Genomic DNA, 22506 nt, shown 5'->3' on the forward strand with positions numbered 1-22506 from the left:
AGTATATACGAGTATACAAAAATACACTGAAACTTAAAAATACATAGTCTCCAAATTTTTGTGTATTCCTATGTACTCTTGGATACTATGAGAATGGATTAAAAATTTGAGTTTGGTATATTTTAAAATAATTGAAGTGGAGTTTGTGGAAGTGCATTGAACTCTCCTTAAATAAAAAAAAATGTATTTGGAGAATTAAAATTAAAAAAATAAAATTTGGATAAATAATAATATTTTTTATTTTATTTCAGAAAAAAAACCTTTTGGATTCAATATCAAAATAATGATTTAGCATTTTTTAGAGTTGAAAAAGTGCAACGAATTTGTATCAGGATGTTAAGTTGGATAATGACCTGATTCAAGTACCCTGATTAAATACGTTGCAGCATTTCAATTATACTAAAAAACTATGACATATTACAACTAAAGAGGGGCGACACCTTTGGTTCTTTATTGATATATTAAAAGAGAAATTAGGATAATTCTAAAATTATCTTTAGACATTTAATGTTTTTCATTTTATCAAATAAGAAATTTTTTATGTGGCATAATTTTTTATCTTTATATTAAATTTTTGGATTTTATTATATTTTTATTTTTTTATAATCTTTTTTTTATTATCTCAGAATTCTTTTATAACGTGTTTTTTAAATATTCATTTATCTTTAAATTACTTTATGTATTTAATTTTAATGTTATTTCTCTTTTTAATAAATAATAAAATTTGTCACATTTTTTTTATATAGAGTCTATTTTTTCTCATTTTTTTTTAAATATTAGTGTTCGACCTTATTGTTTTATATTTTTTAATTTTATTTTTATATAGGTTATTTGATGTCTTAAATGTTGACGCTATTTTTTTATAATGATGTGTTTGAAAATCTCTTGGAATTCAATTCCAATGTTTGAAACAAAAATAATTAAATTAGTTTTGATGAAATTTAGTTTAATTTTATTATTTTCTCTCAATCAATTCCAATTCAAATAGATTCGATTTGGAATTCTATTCTATTGGGATTTTACTTAAAATGTAAATGTCTTTATAATTTAATTACTTCTTTTTAATTTTCTTCACTCATTTTCTTCTCAATGTCTCTCACATTTCAACACACACTCTCTTTTCTCACCATCTTCATTTCCTTCCTTTTCCTTCAACTCAATATAATATATACCTTTTTTTGGAAGGTCTACTATATAAATCTAAAAACAGTATCTACACATAAATTTTATGTGTTTAATTTAGATTAATGGCAACAAACATTTACGAGTCTGTTATGTTTGAACATTTCAAGTGAAATTCTGTGGGAATATTAACCATGTCAAAAAACCTTTTTGCCACATTATAGTTCCATCTCATGTTTATCAGTGATAAAACCATGTAATCTTTTGTATCAAACCTATCTTATAGTTTCTGTCTTGCATCATACTTTTCTGCTTATATTAATTCCATATGATTTTTCTGGTATTTGAAACTATATATGCCGAAACTTTTTGCTTTTTCCCTAACATGTTCGAAAGTAAAGTTGGCATAGATCTCTTCCATCATATATCAATTTTTGAGGATGAAAATTTTTGTAAAGTGAGTAGATTGTAACACTCATATTTTCCAAAAATTTAACTATGAATAAGTTATGCTTTTATTAAATTGAGTTTTTATTATGGAAATTAATTTATTAAAGGTATTTAAATTAAATTCTTATGAACTAAGAAAATTAATCATGTTATCTCTAATTTTAAATTAGAATACTTATTTAAAAACCAATTAGTAAGTTGATAAATAAATAATATTCTTGAAATAATTTTATTGAAAAAAATTTGGTTTAAAATCACTACTCTATTCTCTAATTTTATTAAAAATTACCAAACAAAACCCTAACCTAACACATACTCTCCCTCACTCCAGCCGCCACCCGAACCTTCACATATACATACACACCCGCAGAGAGAAGAGTGGAAGAAGAAGAGGAAGAAAAAGAGGGAGACGGTGTCGGTGGGTGTCACTGCCATTGTCGACGTCGTCACACGCGAGAGAGAAAAAAAGATCGAACAGAAGGGAGACGCAATCGAGGACAGAGGGTAGTTCCGCGCCACTGTCGTGCCTATCGCAAGCGTGAAGGACTGTCGCCGTTGCTGGTGGGGTTGAGTCCATCAACGAAATGAGCTGAGGAAGAGAGACAAAACGAAGAGAGAGGAAAAAACGCGACGAGAAAGGAAGGGGAGGGCTGCTTCTACCGTCGTCAAGCCACGATCGCTGCCGTCGAAGCTTCCGTCGCCGTCGCTACTGTCTGGGTTGTCACCAAAGGAAGTTGCCGCTGCATGAGGGGAAAAATGGGCAGAATGCGAATAGAGAAAAGAAAAACTCGCTGGAGGAGGAGAAAACTGCATCGCCATTATTCTGGTCACCGGGTATGGCGATGTTGTCGTCGGAACCACCACCGAAGCTACTACTACTCTATTTCGTGATTCTTCCTTAGTTACAGTAAATATTCTTGTTCTGGAATCCTCGCCGTTAATATTATTTTATAGTCTGTTAAAGATTTTGAGATATTGAACTCGTAGGGTTGAGTTACTGTAATTGCATGCTGCATTTGTGGCTATCGTTGTTTTCGAAGAGTCATCAAAACTACTAGTACTACCGCTATTGTTGTCGTATTGTTGGGTTTTGACTAATCGAGATAGAGGTTGTTTATTTTTAACAAGTTTGAAATGTTTTGAAAATTTAGAAAATATGTGCATTTGAGTTGTTGAGCATTTTATGGCCCGATTATCTCTAATAAAGTTTGATTGATTCGATTTTGATAATTTAAAATTTGAGTTAATATCCAAAATCGTCCTTGAAAGATACTCTGATCTCCATTTTGGTCCTCGAAAGATAAAGTTAATCGAAATCGTCCCCAAAAGATACACGACTTGGTCACGTTAGTCCTTCCGTCAGTTTGTTGATGACGTGTCAGTTAAGTGCCACGTGGCACATGATGATGTGGTAGATTAACGCCACGTGTCACGACACGATTGGTTGACGTGTCTCTGCGTGTCAGATCAGTGACACGTGGCACGCCACGTGTCATATCAGTGACACGTGGCATGCCACGTGTCACTTGACATGTAAAAAAGTTATTTATAATCAAAATAGTCCTTGAAAGTTCAGACGTAAGTCATTTTCATCCCTAAAATTTTAAAAATTAATCAAATTAGTCCTTATATAATTTTTTTTATTTTTTTGATAATATTAAATTTGAAATATTTTTTGATACTACTAATTTTAATAGAAATGTAATTGACAAACAAAAAATTAGTAATTGTATATTTTATTCTTGAAAAATTTTTCAATAAAATTATCTCTCTCCTTTAATTCTTCTCAAAATCTCTCTTATTCTTTTCTATTCTAAAACTTTATATATATATATATATATATATATATATATATATATATATATATATATTTAAAATTGAAATGTATGTATTTGTTAACCTAAACAAAGTTATATGCTCAAAATCAAAATTTATGTATGTTAACCTAAACAAAGTTATACCACTATTTTTTGTCTACTACATCTCTTTTTTTCCATTTCGGTATTACTTACATATAGGATGTAATGGTAGTGATATTAAAAGAAAAATTATATCATCTATCTCAACATATGAAACACACAAAAATTTATTATGATCTTTGCATGTAGTACGCTTAAGAAGCAATTCGTTTAGCATAAATTTTGATTAACTTTGTTTAGGTTAACAAATACATACATTTCATATATATATATATATATATATATATATATATATATATATATATATATATATATATATATATATATATATATATATTCCAGCAAAATATAATAATGTAAGAAAAATGTTTTAAAATAGAAAAGAATAAGAGAGATTTTGAGAAGAATTAAATGAGAGAGATAATTTTATTGAAAAATTTTTTAAGAATAAAATATACAATTACTAATTTTTTGTTTGTCAATTACATTTCTATTAAAATTAGTAGTATCAAAAAATATTTCAAATTTAATATTATCAAAAAAAATAAAAAAATTATATAAGGACTAATTTGATTAATTTTTAAAATTTTAGGGATGAAAATGACTTACGTCTGAATTTTCAAAGACTATTTTGATTATAAATAACTTTTTTACATGTAAAGTGACATCTGACACGTGTCACGTGTCACTGATCTGACACACAGAGACACGTCAACCAATCGTGTCGTGACACGTGGCGTTAACCACCACGTCATCAACAAACTGACGGAAGGACTAATGTGACCAAATCGTGTATTTTTTGGGGGCGATTTCGATTAACTTTATCTTTCGAGAACCAAAATGGAGATCGGGATATCTTTTAGGGACGATTTTGGATATTAACTCTTTAAAATTTGTTACGTAATTGAATGAAATTGTTAACGAATCAAAAAGGAATTTAATGCTCTTATAATAAAATTAATTAGTAACAATGCTGGTGGGTAAATTAGAGTTTGAACATCTTGTTTGTTGTTCTAATGTGTGAAAATTTAATAACTTAAAAACAATAAAAGATAACAAAAAAGGAATATTTATATTAAAAAATTGTTGATTTTTGGAAACGGTTAATAAGTGTTTGGGAGATATTTTGGTTTAGATGAAACTCTTGAAAAGTGAAAAAGTATGAGTTAGGAAAAATTTTGCCAAAATTTTTATAAGATTTTGGATAAATTAAATAATAAGAATGAAGAAAAATGTTGTTGCTTTTATAAAGATTAGAGATTTCATCTTGGTATTTAATTTGAATGATCTTAATTAAAGAATTATGTTTTGGGATTTAGTTAAACAAAAAGAGGTCTCTATGTCAATTTGTAAAGTTTAGTGCGTTAACTTGTAAAAGGTTTAACTAATAAAAGATTTAAATGTTAATTATTTATTAACTCAAGAGTTTAGGAATTGGAAGCGTGAGTCTGAAGTTTTAATGAAATTAAAGATGAGTGTTTAAGAAAAAAGAGAGATTTAAGGAATATGATGGCAAAATTGTGATATGCAAGAGTTAAGAGATAAGAGTTAAGGATCTTTAAGTATATTTTAAATTGAACTTGAGTATCATGAAAGTTTGGTTTGTTAGCTTATAAAGCGACTAACTAAAGAATGATATAATGGGATTGAATAAGAAAAAGATGAGGTATTTGAGTTAGTTTGCCCTTGATATAGATAATTACGTTGTATGAATTAGTTTGTAATTTTGACCTTGAGTCTAGAGTATTATATTCGACGTCTCAAATCCGCACGCCGTATATAACGGCCTAAACTTAACCTGGTGGATATTTAAAGTGTGTGGTGTAGGAAATGGAGCTGTGTTAATGGTCATGTCGGTTATGAGATTGACAATAAAAAATGAATTTTTATTAGAGGCTCACAATAAAAAGTAAGATTGATATGAGACTTATTGTTAGACCTAGAACTTTTGAATAATTCTATTTTGAACAAATTTCAGATCATATATTTATTTATAATTTTAATTTCAAAAATTATTTTATTGAAAATTAAAGGTAATTTTGATTAATTAAATTTGAAATAAATTGAGGATTTTTATCCAAACTCTATAATTATGGATTTTTCTTATTTACAATTTAAAGTTTTAGAAATCCAAAAATGATGAAGTTTGGCTATTTAAATTAGGATTTTATCTAATTTTATAATTACTGAGTTATTCTCTTTATAAATAAAGTTAGTAGTTGTTAAATAATAAAAAATTTTATTTGATTTAATTTAAATACTTTATATTTTCATGATTCAATACTATAAGTTTTAAGGAAAAAGAAAATTAGTTATAATACTATGTATTTCAATTAGAGAAATTGATTGAGAATCAATTAGTATTTTTATACCACAAATAATATTTTAAAATAATTTTAGAGATTAAATTAGTTTTTCGAATTAATACTCTATGTTCAAATTTTATTAAAATTACCTTACTCTAATTAAACCCAAAATCCCCAAATTGAAACGTTAACCCTAATTAACACACATTTTTCCCTTTATCCCAAAAGAATCCCTAGCCATCTTTTCTCCTTCAGTAATACACATACACACAACATAGCAGTCGCTATTGGGAGAAAGAAAGAAAGAAAGAAAGAAGAAAGGGAAGCTGGGAAGAAGGGCCGTGGAGAAGAAGATCCAGAGAGAGAGAATTGTGGTAGGGAGAAGAAGTGAGGAGGGAGTCGTGCCGGAACCACGGGGACTTGCCGCCGCCGTCGTGCCGTCATCAATCCTTGGAGGAAGGCCGCTTCTCTGAGCTGTCACCGGCGATCCGCCATGAGCCACCATCGCGAGTCACAGCCGGGAGAGAGAGGGGCGAGCGCGAGGCAGACCGAGAGGCGGGAACCACACCGCCCAGTCGCCGTCCGTGAAGTCTAGGTCGCCATCGTCCATGCTCGCCGCTGCCGTTCATCCTCCTCGCTGCCAGACGCCGTCGCCGTTCGCAGAGGAGAGAGGGAGCTCGCATTGCCATCAGATCCGCCGTTCCTTGCCGTTTCTGTCGCTGCCATCAGTGCCTTGCTGTTGCCGCCACCGCTGCTGGGAGCTGCGCCGCCACCGCTGCTGGGAGCTGTGCCGCCATGACCGAGCTTTTGTCGCCGAGAAACACCACTGCCGCCACTGAGATCCCCTGCCGGTAAGGGTTTTTTAAGTTGGCTTTCGTTCCTTTTGAGTTTCTGGAAGCTTTTCATCGCTGCATGTTTGTTATAGTCATCGTCGCCAGAGTTCTGGTCGCCGCTGCTGCTCGAGGTGGTTACCGGGGCTGACACCAAGCCGATTCAGTGAACGCTGCTGTTTCGTTTTCTTAGTTCGATAACTATTTATGTTTCAAAAAACCCTTGCATTAGTATTCTGTTATGTTTGTTTATAAACTCTGAGGTCCTGGTAACGTAGGGTCATGTTCTGAGTGTTGCATGTCGCTTTTAAGTTGCCTGAGTGCTGTGAAAGTGATCAATGACTGAGTTTGTGGATTGCTGTTGATTTCGGTTAAGAGAAAAGGTTTCGTGACACATTTTGGGTTTTGGTTTCGACGAGTCGAGGTAGGGTTTTTTATACAAACTAATTTATTTAAAATTGGAAATTGTTATAAATAGATATGCTGTGTATATTTCTGGTGATTATGTGAGTCTTGTGAATTGTCTGATTATGTCTTGGATGAATATGGTTGTGTGTTTGAGTGAAATAATGTCAGATTTTGATAAATTGGAGATTTTTAGATTGGTTGATTTGAAATGACTGTGATAGTCTGGAAGTCTGAGTTTTGTTTATTGGAAACTGATTTGGTCTTGAACCCATTGAGAGGGGTTGATGATTGGTTTGGTTGGGACCCGAAAAGGGTGGCAAAAATCCAAGTTTTAGGGGAGACGTTGCCAAACTTTCTATAAAATCCGAGACTTTATTTGAAACGGTATTTTAAAAAAGAATGAATTACGTAACACCCTACCATACAGAGTCTTATGCTTAAGTCATAATTCAGAGATGGCAAGGTATTACGACCTCTAAAAATAAAATTTCGTACGTATAGTAATGTGAATAATGATTATAACTAGGAGTCTTTGAAAAAAAGGAAAAAAATCGTAACTCGAAAGCACAACACTCCAATCGAAAATGTAACAGATAAAGGAATGAACTATTGCGAGATTATATATATAGAAAAGAGTGCCAAAAACATGAATATCAAAACTCAAGATCCGGTTGCGAAGATAACCGGTTCAAGCATAGAAGTATATACAAATATATAAGCAAGAAACCCAAAGGAAACCCCAAAGGGCGAAATTACAGAAAACCTATTCTCCAAAATCACCTCTTAAAAGGAGCCATCACAGTTTGTATTATTTAGTGGAGATAGAAGTATCTAAGCACAAACATAAAACCAAAGTAAAGTCCTGAGAACCAAGGAATATTCGCTAATCCAGAAGCCTCTAGCATGCTTCAGCGAGAAGCCTCACAACCTGCATCTGAAACACCACAAAATCTGCAAGGGTGAGAACTAGAGGTTCTCAGTATGGTAACAGTGCCAACATATCTAACATATAATGTCCTGGGAAAGCCGAAAGCAATCCTAGAACTTACAACAGATAATTCAAAGCTTATAAACAGAATAAACCATAAATGACAACTGACTAAAGATCTTCAGTCTAGCTAACACTTCCCTTTCCAAATCCTTCAGACCTCCCAACCACCAGCAGGAGTATAATATGGCAAACGCAGTTATATCAAGTAAGAGATATACAAATAGGAAACAGATATCGCATTTAGATAATTAGCAAGTAATATGCAGTCACTTAGGCAATTCCAAATAATTCACATAATATGCATATGATGTATGCCTGTCCTAATGGCTGATGAGTCTCATCTGTCGGTTATAAAGCCAATCCGACAAGTCCTGGTAGCTAATTGTTAAACTGTCCCTCTGTCGTGCATCCCCAACTCGAGTTATACTCTATATAATTCATAATTCATATCCAACACCTTCACTAGTGTATATTCACGGGGGTGAGCTCATCCGGATCCTCAACCACCCCTGGTGGGATCTTGACGGAGCCATCAGCAAGTTGAAGGCAGATGTGGGTAGGCTTGGCTTCTTGGATCCGGAGCTTGTTCATTAATGATGATAGCATGAGGTTGATGCTTGCTCCAAGATCAGATAGGGCTATCTTTATGCAAGTGTCTCTAAGGGTGCATGGTATCACAAAACTCCCAGGGTCCTGTAGTTTCTTTGGATAACCACACTGCACTCCTTGGTGAGGAGAACTGTCCCTGCCTCCCTCCAATCCCTTTTGTGGCTCATTATGTCCTTCATACACTTGGCATAGGACGGTATTTGTTCAAGAGCTTCAGCAAATAGGATTTTGATCTCGAGTGTCTTGAGGATTTCTAGAAACTTGGCAAATTACTGATCATTTTTTGCCTTATGGAGTTTCTGAAGATATGGTAGCCTGGCTTTGTATTTAGGGGTCCTGAGTGATGTAGAGTGATTATCCATAGTGACTGAGGAAGGGTTGTCAGCTTGCCTCGGTGGAATGTTTCCTGAATTGGCATGTATATTGCCTTCCCCCTCTAGGCGTTGAATGCCAGCGTTGCTCCCTTCTGGGCGTTAAACGCCCCTATTGCTCCCTTCTGGGCATTGAATGCCAAGAGCAGTAGTGTGGGGGTGTTGCACCTTCTTCTTCTTGTGTAATATTGTTTTGAGATGGGGTGGTCAGTGTTCTGCCACTCTGAAGCTCAATTGCCTAGCATTCTTCAGCTGCTTGCTTGGTTTTTATTCGGTGCAGCTCTGTTTTCACACTCTGGAGGGATGCTTGGGTCTCCTGGACTATACTGTGCTGGCTCCTTGCGAATGCATGCATGCTGTCTAACTACTTTGTGAAAAGGTCCAACCGCTTAGCCATTGCTTTATTCTGAGCTAGGATTATGTCTGTGGCAGATTCCTCCTTGGGTTCCCTTCTTGCCTTGGGTCTTTCTACTGTGTATAAGTGTTGATTATTGGCCACTGTTTCAACGAGCTCCTAAGCTTCTTTGGGTGTTTTCAACATATGTCAAGAGCTGCCTGCAGAATGATCCAGGGACAATTGGGCTGCATCAAGGAGCCCGTCATAAAAGATGTCCAGCTCGACCCAGTGGGTGAACAACTGAATAGGGCATTTCCGGAGCATTGATTTGTATCTCCCCCGGATATCATAGAGAGACTCGCCATCCTCTTGTTTGAAGGCTTGAATATCCTTCCTTAGTTTAGTTAACTTTCTTGGGGAGAAATATCTATTCAGAAACTTGTCGGCTACTTTACTCAAGGTGTTCAGGCTCTCCTGAGGTTGTTCTTCCAGCCAATCCTTGGCCTTATCTCTCACAGCAAATGGGAAAAGCAGCAGCCTGTAGACGTCAGGATCCACTCCATTGATCTTTACAGTGTCATAAATTTGCAAGAAATCAGAAATAAATTTGGTGGGATCCTTCTCAGGGTGTCCATGAAACTAATAGTTTTTCTGCACAAGCGTGATCAAGTTTGGGTTGTGCTAAAAAATGTCCGTTCCTATGGGGGGCACACTAATGCTTCTTCTATAGAAGTCAGGGGTGGAAGTTGTATATGATCCCTAGGTTCTCCTGGTTTGTGCCTCTCCCTCTAGATCCATAGTGCTCCTAGTGTTTCTGAATAGATAAAAATCCAAGAAAAATGGGGGTCTTTATGTCACAGTTTAGAGAGCTTCCTAGTGAGATATCCATAAATGAATAAAACGCTAAAAAAAAATCAAGACACCAAACATAAAATCTAAAATTAGATCCAAATAAAATAACAAGAAATGTTCGAAAATTTAAAAAGGAAAAGATATACAATATTGATTTTAGGAGTTTTAGAAGAAAAATACTAGAAGAACACCAAACTTAAAAATTTTGAAATCAAACAAGAGAAAATAACTAAAAAAATTTCAAACATAAAGAAGCAAACAAGATCAATTTTTTTAAAATCAAGAGGAAGAAAATTAATTGACAAAAACTACTAAGAACACCAAACTTAAAATTTGACACAAAATTTGAAAAAGAGAAAAAGATGGATTTTTGAAAAATTTTAAGAAAAGAAATAAAGAAGGTTAGCAAATTTAACAAGAAAAATAATTAAAGAAAAACTAATAAAAAGTACCTGATCTAAGTAGCAAGGCAACCAGTAGTTTGTCAATCTCAAATAATCCCTGGCAACGGCGCAAAAACTTGGTGCGCAAAATTGAACTCGCACAACTTCACTAGCAAGTGCACTGGGTCGTCCAAGTAATACCTCAGGTGAGTGAGGGTCGATCCCACGAGGATTGTTGGATTGAGCAAGCAATGGTTATCCTGCAGATCTTAATCAAGCGAATAGAAAGATAGTGGTTGTTGTTGTAGGTGCATAAAATAAAATAGTAAAGAAAGTAGTAAGGAATTGATGTAGAAAGAATAATAAGAAATCAGTTAAGGCTTTGGAGATGCTTTTTCTTTCTGGATTAATACTTCTTACGGACTACTTTAACAATGAATGATTCATTCTATGGCAAAGCAGTAAGTGATTAATGCCATTGGTCGTGGTCAATTAATCTCCTCTAATCCACATCAAACGCCATTGTCAATGGTCATTCAATATGAACGAGGATGAAGCTCACCCAATTCAATCTCCCTTGATCCTACTTAGAGTGCCACAGACAAGGTCAGATCTTTCGGATCGGAGAATGAAGCTCAATATTCTAGCCTTAGTGCCATAGAGACCTCATTACCCATAACTAACGAGATTATATGTCACATATCCCAATTAGCCGAGATAACTTATTGGTTTAGGGGATGTATTCTCAAACTGTAGCTCAATACTATCTGGGTCAGGACTTGCAAGAACTCATGTAGAATAAGGGGTCAAACTCTCGTTCCACCCCAAATTCATTTAGATGGGGAACGACAATACATCATAGAATAGAATCAAACATATATTAAAATAGAGAAGTAATAATATTAATACATAGGACAAGCAGAGCTCCTAACCTTAACCTAGGAGGTTTAGTTGCTCATAATTTATAGAGAAAACAGAGAAGATCTGTCTGTTAATTTGTAAATTCCTCCCCCTTAATCCTAAGTGATCTCCTCTTTAAATAGTAAAATACTAACCCTAAGAAATGTAAATTTAAATTAAAAAGTACAAAGATAAGACTGCATAAGCTAAGGAGTGCTAAAATCCACTTTGGGCCCACTTTGGTTGAGTGTTTCGTCCAAGCTTGGCATTCAACTTGGAGAATGGCTATTGAACGCCCATTAGAGGGTGAATTCGCTGCTTCCTTGCTCCCTTGGTGGCGTTGAACGCCAGCTTTGGGCGTTCAACGCTGGGCTTGCTCCCCTTTGAGCGTTAAACTCCAGATGTGGACGTTCAACGCCAATTTTGGGCAGTGATCTGAAAAAAAGTATAGACTATTATATATTGCTAAAAATATCTGGAAGTTAGCTTTCCAACGCCATTAAGAACGCGTCAATTGAACCTCTGTAACTCAAGATATGCTCATTGGAATGAACGGAGGTCAGGATTTGACAACATCTGCTATCCTTCTTCATCTCTGAACAAGACTTTGCCAATTTTGGCAAATTCACCCAAAAATCCCCTAAAATCATAAGAAAAATACAAGAGCTCAAAGTAGCATCCAAATATAAATTTATGCACTAAAACATACTAGAACTTAATAAAATATAACTAAAAACACTAAGAAAATACAATGAAAAAGTGTATAAGATATCCACTTATCAGTTGCCAACAGCTTTGTAAAGTAAATGTAATCTACCAACAACGAGAGTGTAATAGAAAGAGAAACCAATAGCAATTAACAAGGTTTTGAAAATCGAACCAATTGGTTTTGTTGTTAATTGAAAATCAGTAACAATAGAGCTTGTTACAGCAAGGAGTCGACAGCCAAGCAGGAGCAGTGCATGACGGTAACGAGAAGAGCTCCGAGCAAAGATTTCACAGTGAGGGAAAAGAAGGTGAGTGGCAGAGATGTTCAATATTGATACCCTTTGTCAGTCACAATTTCGGCGGTGATGGTGAGCTCTGGCTGAGGAGAGGAGTTCGGTGATGGTAGGAGCTGCTAGCTGCAGCTGGTGGTGGCTGGCTGATGAGTGTTGTTGATGAGTTGATGAATCATGGGACTGAAAAAGCCTTTGGGGTTAACTGGTTAAGAGAAAGTGAATAAGTGAGTGGAGACTATGGTTGCTTTCTAATTCAAAAAGGGGCTAGAGGGTTTCTTTGTAGTTTGAAATAAAATAACACTGTTTGGAGAAATTTTTGAAAATTGGTCGAATTCTGATTCAGTTCAAACAACCAGTTCTTGATCGGTTCGATAGTGTAACAACGATTTTTAAATTTGATGATTATAACTTTTAACCGAACCGTAAATATCATTAGTTATGATTCAATCGATTCGACCAGACGGTTCGAACCAATTTTCAAAATCTTGATAAATAAACAACACCAGTTCATTTATTTGCTTGGTATAGCTAGAATTTATTATTTTTTTAGTTATTAATTAATTATTAATATTTAAAATTATAAATTAAAAATATGGTATTAGATTAATAAAATTTAATTTAATTGATAACTAAAAAAATAAATGAAAAGATATAGGGAGCCAATTGAATATTTGTACAGTGTGTATAATAGAAGTTTAGAGAGTATTAAAAATATAATTATTAGTGTTACCTTTTTTCATTAGTTGAAATTTGTGAGATAAGTAATTTTATGACATGGTATTAGAACTCTAAATTTAAAAAATCAAAAGTTCAATTCTCGGCCACTTTAAGCTTTTGGTTCAATGTTTATTTATATTTATATTATTTATTTATATTATTTATATCAGAGATTAGAGATAGTGAGTCGCGTCGCAGTCGCGTTGCGTTTTGTTTTATTTGCAGCGTGGATACTGCTCCCATCGTAAAACAGAATGAGTGGCGGGGGTGCAGAAGAGGAGGCAAATCTAGAGTTCACTCCGACGTGGGTTGTGGCCGCCGTTTGCACTGTAATCGTGGCCATTTCCCTCGCCGCCGAGCGTTTCCTCCATTACGGCGGCAAGTTCCTCAAAAACAAGAACCAGAAGCCCCTATACGAGGCTCTACAGAAAATCAAAGAAGGTACAGCGAACTACATAGAGTTTAGAGTTTCTTTTCCATTTGATTTTGATAGATCTGGGTGGCTCGCAGAGCTGATGCTGCTGGGTTTCATTTCTCTGCTTCTCACGGTATCGCAAAACGGCATCACTAAAATCTGCGTTCCTCCGAGCGTGACTCGCCACATGCTCCCCTGCAGCCTCGATGAAAAGGAGAAGGTCACCGTGGAGCATTTACTGGGACGAGACCGTTTCCATTTCGAACGTTTCTTCTCTTTCCCCAGGCGCCTTCTTGCCGAGACTCGAGGGACAGAGACAGAGACACATGCACTCGCTAAGACTGAATTCTGCGCTCGCAAGGTATATCCTACCTAAATTCTAATTCCTTCTTTCTTTACTTCATCCACCTCTCATCTCTATTATCTTATTATTATTTTTTTTATCGGACCATTTGCTTCGTTATTTGTTACATTCACGACATCATTTTTCACTCTCACTCATCATATTCACAGTATTATTGAATTGATTTGTCCCTTTCGTGTTCTGTTCTACTTTCTTATAAAATTCCAGATCCCTGCGAATCTTCACGGTAATATTCCCTCCTTCTCTTTTTCAGAACAAGGTACCTTTATTATCTGTGGAAGCACTGCATCACCTGCACATCTTCATTTTTGTACTGGCCGTCGTTCATGTCACCTTCTCCGTTCTCACTGTTATTTTTGGAGGAGCAAGAGTTAGTAACTTTTTTTTCCCTCTCCTTTCTGTCCTTTCTTCTCAAACCGTTCTTTGTTACTAATGTCGTTGCCCTTATTGCATAGATTCGCCAATGGAAGCACTGGGAAGATTCCATTGCGAAGCAGAACTATGAAACAGACCAAGGTACACACAATTCTTTTATTAATATACTTTCCATACTTCTAATAACCTTAACATACTTAAAATGGATGGGATGCTAACCTTGTTTCACATGTGACTCACTCTAGAGTCTACCCCTGGAAATTTATTTCTAGGTGATGCTCCTTTCAACTAGGTTTTTCCTCGCATATCTTCTTTAACTTTCCTATTAAGGATTTCTATTCAATACAGGGATCTTCCTATTTTTGGAACCTTAGCGATAGAGAGTACATTGAGTTATGTAACGTTTTAGATCTTCTAGATGACGCCTTTTCTGTCTTTTATCTAGTGATTGTACCACATCACTAGATCAGTTTCTTTTAATGAGGTTTGTAGGTTTTCGGAGAAAGAAAAAGACAAAATCTTTGTGCCAATGTTCAATATTTGGCACTATCTGAAGTATTTGGCTAGAATGCATATTGTTTGGGATAGAATTAGGTGTTTAGCATCTCTATGGTATGGACTTTTCGAAGGATTTTCCCTCTCAGACATGCTGAGAGATTGGAAAGCCACAGTTCATTGATGCTAGTGGTGTTTTGCTTTTCGTTTTTTGTTCGGGAGGATCTCTCTTCTTCCACTTCTTTGTATTGTTTCCTCTACACCTTAACGAAAGTCTTTCTTTTGTTATAAAAAAATCTTAATATACTTTCCAAAATGAATTTGAAAAAGGTTATGATTCTTGTTTAACTCCTCAGTAGCTATCTAATTTATACGTACCCTGCTCTCCTGGATTAATGCAGTTTTGAAACGAAAGGTGGTCGATGTTCAGCAGCATGATTTTATCAAAGACCGCTTTTCGGGCTTTGGCAAAGATTCTGCCATAGTGGGTTGGTTGGTAAGTTATTTATAAGCTCGTTATGTTCTGCAGCTTTTAATAAATACAACATATATTCTTGAAATACTGAATCCCCTTTTCTTTTCATTTGAGATTTTTTAATATCATTCTTTGAATCCTTGGCACCGTAAGCTTTATATATTGCACTTGCATCCAAAGGCATGCTGTATTAGTGTATTTCATAGGTATTCTGCCAGCTATCTCTGTCCAGTCTTGTTTATTTACTTCCAATCACTTATAATTGAGTTTCTTCATACATTGTATGAGATTACAAAAAGAATACGGCATTAAAAACATTTGGAGTGTAATGTTAATATTTCATGTAGTGGTTGTGTACCTTGACCTCATTCATATCTTAGTGATCTCCATGGTTTTCTAATGATTGATTGGGGCTATTGGTTGACCTTGTTTTTATCATCTTTATTATTTGTGTCCCTTCTTTTTTATTTGGTTACATCTGTGGCACCGTGTAGTTATTTTCTTCATAATTTTGTGTTCTTTTAAACAACTTTCTGGAAATCTTGTTGATTTTGCAACAAATTAGTAATTTTATTGTGGACTTGTAGACCAAGCTTTTGTTTTACTTACTTTTCCTAATATCATTTTATGTTTCTTTCAGAAATCCTTTTTTAAGCAATTTTATGGATCTGTTACAAAGTCAGATTATGTCACACTACGGCATGGTTTCATTATGGTAAAGTTTTAATGGCCTGTTTGTTGCAAATGACGTCTCAGCTTGATTCCAGTCATTGGCTTCCTTGCTTGAACATAATATTCTCCTTTGCTATATTTTTGTTGTAGACCCACTGCAAAGCGAATCCAAAGTTTAATTTTCACAAGTACATGATTCGGGCCCTTGAAGATGATTTCAAGCAGGTTGTTGGCATAAGGTAAGTGTTCATTATTGTTTCTATGCATATCATATTTACCCATAAATTAATTTCTCTATAAGTTGATTACCATTTGTCTTGTGAGTTGTGAAATTCTTGGAGTCTTTGTAATAACAGTTATTTTTTATGGCTGCAGTTGGTATCTTTGGGTTTTTGTGGTCATATTCTTGTTGCTCAATATCAATGGTATGGTTAATGACTTAAAACCTAAGCTGTGTGATAATCTTATTTTGTATTTAATCACTTAATGAACTCTGCCATGGCTGATACTTTATGCCGTACAAAGACTAACGCCTAGAAACCTTTTCCTCCCCTATGCTGCCATATCATCCTCTGAGCTAAAATGGAAAATATTGGTACTTGTTGATCACATTGTGTTGTTGACAAATGCAGTCATCTTCTAGTAATATATTTGCTTTTATTTTATTTTATTTGTTTTTGGTCAACAAAGTTAATTTAAAAACCTTTCTTGTTATGAAAAGGAAGAGATCTTGGCTATGTTTTAATTGGTGAAAAAATGTGGAGTGGAATGGAATGGAAGAGAAGGAAAAGTAATTAATTCTATGGTTTTGATGTGATAAAAATGGATGGAGTGGAATAGATAATGAGGGAATTTATTCTATTCAATACCACCTTATCTTCCCATTTTTATCTCCCCCCACCCAAAATTTGGGGGAAACTCAGGTGAAATGTGAATTCAAAGTTATTTTTCTTCACAAAATTATTACATTTTACTGTAATATCCAAGAATTCCATTGCCTTACAAAAATATCCACACAGTAAAGTGGAACAATTTTATTAATCCACTCAATTTCCTTCCATTCTCATCTTATTCCATTCTATCCATTTCAACTAGTTACTGTCAATCCAAATATAGATATCTTGTGTGATCTGGTTATGAATTTCTAGTATGATGAGCATTACTGATCATGACAGATATACTTTTGCCTTGGAGGAATAAGTGATCTAATTGCTTCTTTTGATATTGCTAGTTAACATTTATACAGGAACATTACTTTGAATTTCACAATTATGTTAGTCCACCCCATCTTCTCCCATTCTATTCTATCACACTACTTACCACCAATCAGGACATGGATAATCCTGTATTTGGTGATGGATTTCTAGCATGATGGACCATGATTAATATATTTTTGTATGTGAGGAGTAGTTGATCTGATTGCTTCTTCTGATGTTGCTTGTTATCAAAGAGCGTAACCTTGCATCACAAATATTATTTTTTCAGGTTGGCATACATATTTCTGGATAGCTTTTATTCCTTTCATTGTAAGTATGATGATGAAATTATTAACTTTTATTTATTCATATGTATCTATTCTTTTCCCTGAACATTTACACGGCCATATTATTTTAATTTTGCTTGCTTTTTAACTCAACATAAGAATTAAAAAAATGTTGCTTGACGTTTTGCAATCAACTCACATGTATCGTGTTTAAAAGTAAAATTAAACTATTGAATCTATCAACATAAAGCCATACCTTGGTTTCCTGTTGCTAGAAGACTGGTATAAACATCTTTTAAATTCAGGTTTGTTGCATTTGACTATGAATATGACCTGTTATCTTTTCTTTCTTTCTTTCTTTCTTTCATTTTTATTTTATTTTATTTTTGCATTGCCTATATTACATGTTAACTCTGTTTATGTTGGCATGTCTATATATTTGTGCTTTCAACTTGATAGGTTGAAGGACCCTATGATTTTTTTTTCTTTTTTTTTTTTGCTTGTCTCCACTGCTTATATCTTTCCTCTTCTGGATTGCATTCTTTTAGCTTCTACTTGCCGTTGGCACTAAGCTGGAGCATGTGATAACGCGACTAGCTCATGAAGTAGCTGAAAAGCATGCTGCCATAGAAGGTGAATTAGTTGTACAACCATCAGATGATCACTTTTGGTTTCATCGCCCCCACTTTGTCCTCTTCTTGATCCACTTTATCCTTTTCCAAAATGCTTTTGAGATAGCATTTTTCTTTTGGATATGGGTGAGCATAATTTTATTTGTGACATTTTCTGTGAACTTTATTCTGTATGCTTACTCTCAGTTTCCTTTTTTTAGGGAAAGGTATATGTTGGGTCGAGGATAGTTATACTTTGTTTAGTGAATATAACCTATAGCTTGTGTTCTCAGGTTACATATGGATTTGACTCTTGTATAATGGGACAAGTTCGTTACATAGTTCCAAGGCTCATTATCGGGTACTATTGTGCATTCCGGACTCTGCAGTTGTTTCCTTTTCTCATTTTTCTTTCTTGCTCATTTGTGTTGGGGTTATAGAGTATTTATCCAGGTACTATGTAGCTACAGCACCCTACCACTGTATGCAATTGTTACACAGGTGTGTTTGCATAGCTATTAAAAGTGCAAGCTGAATCGTTCAAATTTGATTTTGGTTTGGCTTTTCATAAGTTTTCTGTTATTTTCACATTGTAGATGGGAACCCATTTTAAGGCAGCAATATTTCGTGAGCATGTGCAAGTGAGGCTTGCTGGTTGGGCACAAGAGGCAAAGAAGAAGAAAGGGGTAAAAGCTGATAGCCAGCCTGGTGAAGGAAGTTCTCATGCTGTTGCAGGAATTCAGCTTGGGTCAGTTTTCCAGAAGAGAGCATCCGCTGCAGAAGACGGTGCTTCTGTACCCAAAGTCGAGGGTTCAGCTGAGTAGCCTAAATGGGGGAGTTGTGCTCAAATCATCTTATTTTGTGTAGTTACAGAACACACTATTATTAGTATTTTATTTGCTAGCATTGTGCGACATTGTAGGATGTGTTTGGCCTAGGGTGTAGGCATAGTATTCTCCAGCGTCTTTGCTCTCGGTGTGTGACTTTGAGTAAATGGAACTATGGAGCCCATTGAACTTTCCCAAAACTCCTTTTGCAGAGAACTGATTTTTTGTATAGAAATTCTCTGTAGAGCATCCGACTGCAAAGACCTAAGGGAACTCCGACTTTGCGGTTGTTGCGAGTCCAGGGGATGAAATGTTGTAGTTATAGCATTTGCGGACCTCAACGAATCACGCACCACATTGGTTGTTGCTATTGCTGTTGTTACTCTATTATTGTTGTTCTGTTGTTATTGTTCTTATGGTTGTCTCCTTGTTGAAACCTAACAAATAAAGGTTTTATCATAATTAGTGATATTGTGATTATAATTTGCAAAAAATAAAAGAGAAGATAATTTCAGTGAATATACAAGTGTAATAATCTTTGTCATGTAACGATGAAATTGAAATTGGTAATTTTAATGTTTAATTAAAATTAACTAATTTCGTTTTTGGTGCTTTGCACGGAAATTTAAATTATAATTTTAAATAAATATTATTTTGTAGAAATATAAATTAATTTAACTTAAAATAATTAATAATATATATTATGTTGGTAGGAAAATAATATCTAATATATAATTTGATGAGAGTTGATTTATTATTTATTTTTTTTATAAAATTTGTGGTACATGAAAATAATAACCTTATCTTTTATTATTAAAAAAAATAATTTTACTAGGTAACTAATAAGAAAAAAAAAAAACAACTCTAAATCAAGAGTAATCCTAATTTACAGTAAAAAAAAAAAAAAAAAGGCACATCACCTTGCATCACTAGTAGCCTCGTGTCTGCTTTTGCTATCAGCAGCCGTGGGTCCTCTACTGTCGACAACGCATCACCTTTTGCCACCTGCAACCGCGCATGACCTCACAAACGTGGTAATGCAAACATCTCTTCTCGAGTAAATCCCATAATTGTAACACGCTAATTACTTAAACCTTATCTCGTGTCATAAAGTAAAAGTTAATCAAAGGTTACGACAATTCTAAAGTTTATACATAAATATATAAATATATATAAGAAGAAATAATAATTTTAGAAAATTCGATGAAAAATTTAAGTTCAAATACGGAATTACAAAGTACAAACATTCACACGAAACTACAAACTTAAGACACAAGATAAAAGTACAAGATAACAAAATATAAGAGTATAATAATTATAAGATACTAGCTTAAGTTTGTGGAGTTTAGGCCGACTAATTAAATACTGACATACAGAGTTTTCAAAGTTAAAAACAGCATATACAAAATATCTCTCATAAAGAAGCCTCTAAAGCAACTAAAATACAAAAGTGAGAGTACTAATAAAAAAATAAATCAAAAGACTTCCAAAATATGGTAAAGATCTTCTGATTTGTCACCATCAAAGCAACTCACCGAGGTGGGTTGCGACCTACATCTGAAAAACAACAATAAAGTATGAAATGAGAACCGGAGGTTCTCAGTATGGTAACAGTGCCTAGTTAAGTAAGATATAAGACTCCTGGATGCCAGAGGCAATCATAGAGCTTCATATTCATTCTGGGATTCAGGCTTAAAACATAAGTATATTTAAAATCATAACTTTAAAACAACAATGAAAAAGGGTAATCTAACTTATGGATTTCTAATTTAAGAATTCTCTACTGTCTCATAGCCTTCACCAGCCTAACCGCCATGCAATCCATCGCTACTGCCTTCTGAACCTCCTCAATCCCAGTAGAAAACACAAATAGCACAATGCAAGGAAAGCACAAGTATAAGCATGTATATCAAGTAATTCAGATAGACAAATAGACATGTTATACAATTAGGCAAGCAATATGAGTCGGCAAAGCAAGCAAACAGATAAAAGATGCACATGATAAATGCTCTTCCTATTTGGCTGTGATATCACATTGTTGGTTCAATTGCCAACCCGACACATCTTCATAGAGATGTCGCCCTTCGGTCTCATAATGAGAACCCCGACACAGTCCTTATGCTGCCGCCGCGACCTCGACAGGCAGGATTAACCGCCATCCTTGCCAGGCGCATAGCGTCTCAAAATCTCAGTATAAATCAGTGGTCTAGTGGTTTTCAAAATCATTTCATTCAGTATATCAGTGATCCATCTTTCCATTCCGAGTCCCAGACTCAACCCAACCACCATCAATTCAAAATTTCTACAATTCATTGTCAGTGATCATCAACACAATACTCCGCCTTCTCACTCAACCAATTCCGTCCTTAGTACTCCCTAAACCTAAATTTCTGTTTTCTAAATTTTTACAGAAATTCTCTAAAATAATTCACTAATTTATCTTTAACATTATCAGCTCCTAATGATTAAATTATACACTTAAAACAGCATGGAAGGAAGTTTAGAAAGTTAGAGAACCCTTGGAAACAAAGAGAAATCATTTTTTAGAAAATCAGGGTCTATGCGTACGCATGCAAGCGTTCGCGTACGCATTGGTGCCAAACAAAATTGCACGTATGCGTATGAGCTGTTTCGCGTACACATACACTCCCAGACTTAGAAATTTTTACAAAATTGTAGAAATCAGTTTTAAACCCTAAACTTTAAACGTTCATAACTTCCTCTACAAAAATCCATTTTCCTCAATATATCAATTTAAAGATCTTTTAATGAACTTTAATTTAAAATAAATTTCAACAAATTTTGAAAACGGAGGCTCAAGTTATGATTCGTCAAAGTTCACTAAAAACTGGTTTTCACCAAAATTCACAAGGTTCTCAACTTCCAAATTTCACAACCAAACCAAATCAAAACTACATCAAACTCTTATTCACATCAGAACTTACCCTTTTTGTATCTCAATTCACCACTCTTACCAAATTTTCACTCTCATCATACAATCCTCAACCCCAATTATCAAATATATCACACTAAAATCATTTCTCATCCAACACAATCATCCATCGTCATTATATCACTAACAATCATCATAATTAATCTCATTCAACCTCAATCTCAAACTTCAATATCAATTATCAACATCAACAACATTTATTCATCCAAATCATCTGAATAATCAATTCATCATACATCATCAATCAACCAAGTTTCAACAACCAATTCAATCCAAACCTATCCTATGGGTCACTAACCTAAATGTCCAGAAATATTATATATTACATAGAGAAAACCGAAACCATACCTTGGCCGATTTCCAATATTCACAAAAACCTAAGATTGAGTACAAATCAAACTTTCAAACACAACCAAGTCACCAATCCAACTCCAAATGCTCCCAAGTATCCAAGACAATTCCAACAAGCTCTAATATTCAAACCAACATCATATATTTCATATAAATCAAAACCTAATACTCATAATATATCAATTTACAAAGGTTCTTGAGAAACCTTACCTTATCCACTAAAATTTGGGATAGAACCCAACAATTCCTCTCTAATGATTAGTACCTAAACAACCAAAATACAAATTTC

The 22506-nt window shown here is 34.5% G+C and overlaps 1 protein-coding gene across 2 annotated transcripts; it reads left to right on the forward strand.

Moving 5' to 3' along the window:
* The first annotated feature begins 6071 nt into the window (after positions 1–6071).
* On the forward strand, positions 6072–19300 carry LOC112705775 (MLO-like protein 1). 2 transcript variants are annotated; one of them, XM_072200436.1, is made up of 14 exons: positions 6072–6648; positions 13395–13637; positions 13707–13972; positions 14229–14345; positions 14431–14491; positions 15247–15341; positions 15961–16035; positions 16143–16231; positions 16368–16417; positions 17478–17518; positions 18024–18233; positions 18380–18447; positions 18527–18587; positions 18683–19300. In XM_072200436.1, the coding sequence occupies exons 2-14, from the start codon at positions 13451–13453 to the stop codon at positions 18908–18910; spliced, it is 1548 nt and encodes a 515-aa protein (XP_072056537.1). In that variant the 5' UTR covers positions 6072–6648; positions 13395–13450; the 3' UTR covers positions 18911–19300. The 2 variants fall into 2 exon arrangements, with proteins under 2 accessions (XP_072056537.1, XP_025612521.1); XM_025756736.3 differs by lacking the exon at positions 6072–6648 and having other exon boundaries at positions 13221–13637.
* Positions 19301–22506: the final 3206 nt, after the last annotated feature.

The sequence above is a fragment of the Arachis hypogaea genome, chromosome 8 (genome assembly GCF_003086295.3).
Source record: "Arachis hypogaea cultivar Tifrunner chromosome 8, arahy.Tifrunner.gnm2.J5K5, whole genome shotgun sequence".
NCBI classification, from domain to species: domain Eukaryota; kingdom Viridiplantae; phylum Streptophyta; class Magnoliopsida; order Fabales; family Fabaceae; genus Arachis; species Arachis hypogaea.

Coding starts and splice junctions, on each gene's coding strand:
- LOC112705775 (XM_072200436.1), top strand. CDS start 13,451: ATGAGTGGCGGGGGTGCAGAAGAGGAGGCAAATCTAGAGTTCACTCCG. Junction 18,448..18,526: donor GTTCCAAGGCTCATTATCGG/GTACTATTGTGC, acceptor TTGGGGTTATAG/AGTATTTATCCAGGTACTAT. Junction 18,588..18,682: donor TGTATGCAATTGTTACACAG/GTGTGTTTGCAT, acceptor TTCACATTGTAG/ATGGGAACCCATTTTAAGGC.